The 6,000-nt window shown below is 44.9% G+C and overlaps 1 protein-coding gene across 1 annotated transcript; it reads right to left on the bottom strand.

The window, feature by feature from the left end:
• On the bottom strand, positions 1 to 573 carry IL29L (interleukin 29-like). The gene is given in 1 exon segment (NM_001114853.1): positions 1 to 573. A coding segment is annotated over 1 exon segment (573 nt).
• Between the last annotated feature and the right edge of the window lie 5,427 nt (positions 574 to 6,000).

Here is a 6,000-nt window from a genome sequence, read left to right as displayed (position 1 = left end):
TCAGACGCACAGGTCTCTACTGGCAACACATTTCAGGTCCCGTGTGAGGAGGCGGAAGAGGTTGAACGTGATGGAGGCCTCGAGGCAGCCCTGGGACTCCTTGGGGGCCTTCTGGAGCCGGTGCAGCCAGTGGTGGAGGCGGCCGTGGGGCCTGGGGTCTGCTGTGGGCTGAGCCGGGACACAAGCCTGGAGCTCCGAGTGGATGTGGTGCAGCGTGCGGAGGGGCTGGTCCAGGGTCACCCCCAGCGATGAGTCAGTCATGTTCTCCAGGACCTTCAGTGTCAAGTCTAGCTCAGCCTCCAAGGCCACAGGACGCTCCCAGGCCTGCAGGAGTCTCAGGTCCCTGGATCTAGGGAAGAGGCGAGAGCTGCAGCTCCAGTTCTTCCAGGAGAGCGACTCTTCCAAGGCATCCTTGGCCTTCTTGAAGGCTTCTAGCTCCCTGGGTGACAGAGACTGGAACCTGTCCATGTGGCAGCCCCTCCTGGTTGTGGTGGGTTTGGAAGTAGGGACAGGGCCGGCTCTGGTCAAGCCCAGCACCACGGTCACCAGCACCAGGACCCGAGCTGTAGCCATGGCCAACTCTCCTCTGCTTTCCCTGCCGCATGGCTCTGCTTTTAGCCAGGCTCACTGGGCAATCCCAGCTGAGGTATGTAAAGTGAAAAGGCAAATGAAAATTGGAATCTCCACAGGAGAGGCAGACACACGTAGGTGGGGCCAGTCCTGAACCAGGGGAGCACATGGGGCTGGGCGAGGCTGCCTGAGTCACAGAGACCAGGTATCCCACAAGTCCCTTCCCTGGACCTGTGCCGAGAAGGAAAGAGAAACTGAAATTCACTCATAGGAGGACGCCTGGTTTTGGAGAAGTCCCCGTGCCTGGACAATCTTCGGATTAGGACCCTCTGGGGCAGCCTTCAGCTAGCTGGCTTTGGGGAGCCCCGTACTGAGGCCGAGACCGGTAGAGGGACAGGAAAGTGGCTCCGGTGGGGTGCAGGCTGGGAGGTGCGGCAGAGAGGGCTTCCCTTTGAGGCACGTTTTGTTCACTGGGGTCCCCTTTGTCTACTTTCGCTTTGGTCACCTGTGCTTTCGGCGTCCTGTCCAAGAAATCCTTGCCAAACCCTGCGTCCCGAAACTCTTCCCTGTGTTTTCTTCTAGGAGTTTATAGCGTTAGGTCTTACATTTAGGTCTTTATTCCATTTTAAGTCTTACACGTGGTGAAAGGTAAGGGTCTAACTTCGATTTTTTGCATTTGGCTATCTAGTTCCTCCACCACCATTTGTTGAGGCCGTCCGTACTCCACTGTGTGTTCTTGACTGTCGTTGAAGCTCATTTGACCATATATGTGAGGGTTTATTTCTGGGCTCTATTCTGGTCTATAAATCTATCTTTATGCCAGTCCCATAGTATTTTGATTACCATAGCTTTGTATGTAATAGGATTTGAAATCGGGAAGTGTGAGAATCGAAAATTGTCTTTTTAAAGATTGTTTCAACTATTCAGGGGCCCTTGAGATCCAAGATAAATGTTAGGACTGTTTCTATTTCTGCAAAAAATGCCGTTGGTATTTTGATAGGGATTGCATTGAATTGGTAGAATGCTTTGGGTAGTATGGACAATGTTACGATACTAAGTCTTCTAACCCATGAACACAGGATGTCTTTCCATTTATTTGTGTCTTCTTTTATTTCTTCCAGTAATGCCTTATAGTTTTCAGTGTACAAGTCTTTTGTTTCCTTGGTTAAGTTTATTTCTAAGTATTTTATTCTTTTTGATGCTATTGTGAATGGATTTGTTTTTGATTCCTTTTCAGATTGCTCATTGTGTTTGGATAGAAGACAACTGATTTTTTATGTGTTAATTTTGTATCCTGCAAGTTGGTTAATTTCTTTTATTCTTTTTTTTTTTTTAAAGATTTTATTTATCCATGAGAGACACACACATAGAGGCAGAGACATAGGCAGGAGAAGCAGGCTCCCTGTGGGGGAGTCTGATGTGCGACTCGATCCCAGGACTCGGGGATCACAACCTGAGCCAAAGGCATAGACACTCAACCACTGAACCACCCAGGTGCCCTTATTTATTAGTTCTAACAGAGTTGTGTGTGTGTGTATGTGAAATGTTTAGGGTTTTCTACATATAAGATCATGCTGAGAACAGATACAGTTTTACCTCTTTCTTTCGAGTCTGGATGCCTTTTATTTCTTTTTCTTCCCTAATTGCTCTGGCTAAGACTTCCAGTTCTGTGTTGACTTCAAGTGGCAAGAGTGGGCATCCTTGCTTTGATCCTGATCTTAGAGGAAGAGTTTTCAGTCTTTCACCATTAAGTAGGATGTTCGCTGTGGCACATACACTTTCATATGTGGCATTTATTATGTTGAGGTAATTTCTTTCTATTCCTAGTTTATTAGAGTGTTTTTATCATGAATGTGTGTTGAAATTTGTTAAATTTTTTTTTCTGCATCAGTTGAGGCAACCATGTGGTTTTCGTCCTTCATTCTATAACTGAGGTACATCACACGGCAGTTGACTTTTAAGGCTTGCTCAGATTTGGGTCTGATTTGGGGGGAATAAGAATACTTCATAGATGTTGTATTCCTTCACCAGAAGGCACGTGATGTTGAATTTTCTCCCTTTGGAACAGTATCAGCCTTTAGAACTATTATTTGGTGCTTAGATCAGTCATTTCATTGGAAGTTGCAAAATGTAGATTGTTTTAGTATTCCTTTTGGCAACCAGAATACTTCTATAAAAAGAAACTTCCTTGTAGTGGTGTGACTCTACACATGTGATAAAATTGTATAGAACTAAACACACTCTCTCTCACAGGAGTACATGTAAAATTGATAGAATTTGAACAAGGTCTGTGGCTTGTACCAATGTCAGTTTCCCAGGTGTGATATTATTCTGTAGCTGTGCAAGATGTTACTACTGGGGAAACAGTGCAGGGTACACGAGGCCTTTTTGTATTATTTTTTTGCAACTTCCTGTAAGTTTATAATTATTTTTTTAGAAGAAAAAGAAACTGCCATTAGCTGTTACTTGACCATCAGGAGTAGTTTAAATGAGATAAATGCTTAATCATTTTTTATTACTATTTTTTTTTAAGCAAGTTCTTGGCCCAGTGTGGGGCTTGAATTCACAACTGGTATGAAGAGTCACATGGTCTACCAACTGAGCCAGCCAAGTGCTCCTCTTTGTCTTTATTTTTACTTAATGAGTTGATGCCTTAGGGTCCCCCAACAGTGACTATTTTTAAAAAAGTATCATTAACTCATTGATTTCAGCATATGTGTCTATGTGTATATATATACATATACATATATACATATATGTATATATATACATACATATATGTATATATATATTTAATTTCAGTATATTTTATTTTATTTTTTTTAAAGATTTTATTTATTTATTTATTCATGATAGTCACACAAAGAGAGAGAGAGGCAGAGACACAGGCAGAGGGAGAAGCAGGCTCCATGCAGGGAGCCTGACGTGGGATTCGATCCCGGGTCTCCAGGATCACGCCCTGGGCCAAAGGCAGGCGCCAAACCGCTGCGCCACCCAGGGATCCCCTATTTCAGTATATTTTAAATACTTTAGTTCTTTACATTATTGCTATTGATGCTCAGATTCCTGTCTTTGGCCAGTAGGGACCTCTTCCAGTCCTTCCTGAGTCCTTTTTTTTTTAAAGATTTTATTTATTTATTCATGAGAATACACAGAGAGAAAGAGAGCGAGAGGCAGAGACACAGGCAGAAGGAGAAGCAGGCTCCATGCAGGGAGCCCCACGTGGGACTCGATCCCGGGACTCCAGGATCACGCCCTGGGCTGAAGGCGGCGCTATACCGCTGAGCCACCCGGACTGCCCGCTTCTAGGTCTTTTTAATGAACAGAACTTACATTTTTTAAAAAACAAAATACATCATAAGTTCATATTTATACTTTAATTAAAATTTAGGACCAAGGGATTTTTTTACTTCACCTCTTTCCTAAGAATCTTGGTTCTCAAGGATTCTAGGAAAGCCATTACTGATTTTAATTTTGCCACCTATGACCAGACCTAATTTTGACTGAGAGGGAGTCTCAGTTACCCCCCCCCCCCCCCCCCCCCCCCCCCACATACAAGCGAGAAGGGGAGGGTAACTGCTTATCCACTTTCTTGGTGAGACACATTTCGCTTGTTTCCAATCAGGTGCTATTGCAAATATTCTCACGGGTATTTCCTGGTGCAAGAGTGTGTTAAGAATTTCTCTAGGGCAGGGGTGGGCAGGCCTTTTCTGTAAATGGCTAGGTAGTGAGTATTTTTGGCTTCGGGAGCCAAGAGGGAAAAAAAGTTATGTAGGTACTTACATAACAAGAGAGAAAAAATTTTCCATAATTTTTTTTTAAGATTTCTAAAATTTATTTGGGAGAGAGACAGAGATAGCGAGACAGACCATGAGTGGGGTGACAAGGGAAAAGCAGACTCCCTACTGAGCAGGGAGCCCAACTCTGGGGTGGATCCTAGGACTCCAGGATCATGACCTGAGCCGAAGGCAGCCACTTAACAAACTGAACCACCCAGGCACCCCTTCCATAGATTTTCTTTTTTTTTTTTAAGATTTTATTTATCCATGAGGCACACACAGAGAGAGGCAGAGACATAGCCAGCAGGAAAAGCAGGCTCCCTGCAAGGAACCTGATGTGGGGCTCGATCCCACGACTCCAGGATCATGATCTGAGCCACTCAGCTCCCCCAATAGACTTTTAATTAAAAAATTAAAAGCTTTATTTATAGGCATTGAGATTCTAATTTCATATAGTTTTCAGGTCATGAAATGTTCTTTTGAATTTTTTTTCAACCATTTGGAGATGTTAACCATTCTTCACTCTCTGGTAGTACAGAGCGTCGGCAGGCAGGCTGGGGTTTGGTCCTCCGACAGTCATCTGCTCCTGCTTGCTCTCCAGGGCATTGTCCTGGGAGGGGAATTCCTGGATTGAAGGGTGACAGATGTCTTTAAATTTTTTTTTAATTTTTTATTTATTTATGATAGTCACACAGAGAGAGAGAGAGGCAGAGACATAGGCAGAGAGAGAGGCAGGCTCCATGCACCGGGAGCCCGATGTGGGATTCGATCCTGGATCTCCAGGATCGCGCCCTGGGCCAAAGGCAGGCGCCAAACCGCTGCGCCACGCAGGGATCCCAGATGTCTTTAACTTTACTAGGCATTGCCAGATGCTTTTCTAAGTGATTCTCTCAGTTTGGACTCTCACCTCCGGTGACAGTGAGACTTCGTTTCCCGAGTGCTCTATCATATCAAATCTCTCCCCTTACTGCATTGCTCCTGTAGCTGTGGTTTCATTTGTTTTCATTTGTAATCACATTATGAAACGTGAAGATGCCGTGCAGTGTGTTCCTGAGTACTGAATGACTGTGCTTTCTGAAGGATAGGAAGGATATGCAAACAACAAGAGGTTTTAAGTTGCCATCATCCTTCCATTCAGAGAACCAAAAACTTGGCACCTGTTCTTCTGGACCGTTTCCTATTTATACACACACCATTAATTTAATTGTTAGAGGCTAATGCTATATATTATTGTTTTGGAATCTGTCTCCCTTCAGGAATTTGTATCCGTTATTTCTGCTGCAAGTGACATCCAGGGGATTATGGGGCCCTGACCTTTGTGTACGGCCCTCCCCCAGAGTTTTCTGGCCTCTAAGGAAAAACTCCCCTGCCCCGCTCCCTTCCACCCGGAGTGCTTCTCCTAGGAGTTGAGAAGAGGTTGAAATGTGAGCGAAAAATACCAGCTCCCTCTGGGGGGGCCACTTGAGATCCATTCTCCTTTTACTACCAGGATTCCCTTATCCAAGCTGACACTGCTTGGCACAGCTCCGTTGCCCGGCCTCCCCTGCAGCCAGCGGTGGCCTGAGAAGACTCCGCCACAGTCCCCCTCATTCCAGTGCCACCCATCATCACACTCACAGTTTGATTATGTAGAGAAACGATTCTCTGAACC

The sequence above is a fragment of the Canis lupus genome, chromosome 24, assembly GCF_011100685.1.
Source record: "Canis lupus familiaris isolate Mischka breed German Shepherd chromosome 24, alternate assembly UU_Cfam_GSD_1.0, whole genome shotgun sequence".
In the NCBI taxonomy this organism is placed as follows: domain Eukaryota; kingdom Metazoa; phylum Chordata; class Mammalia; order Carnivora; family Canidae; genus Canis; species Canis lupus.
Note: the sequence above shows the minus strand (reverse complement) of the source record. Positions and strands in the feature narration are given on the sequence as shown.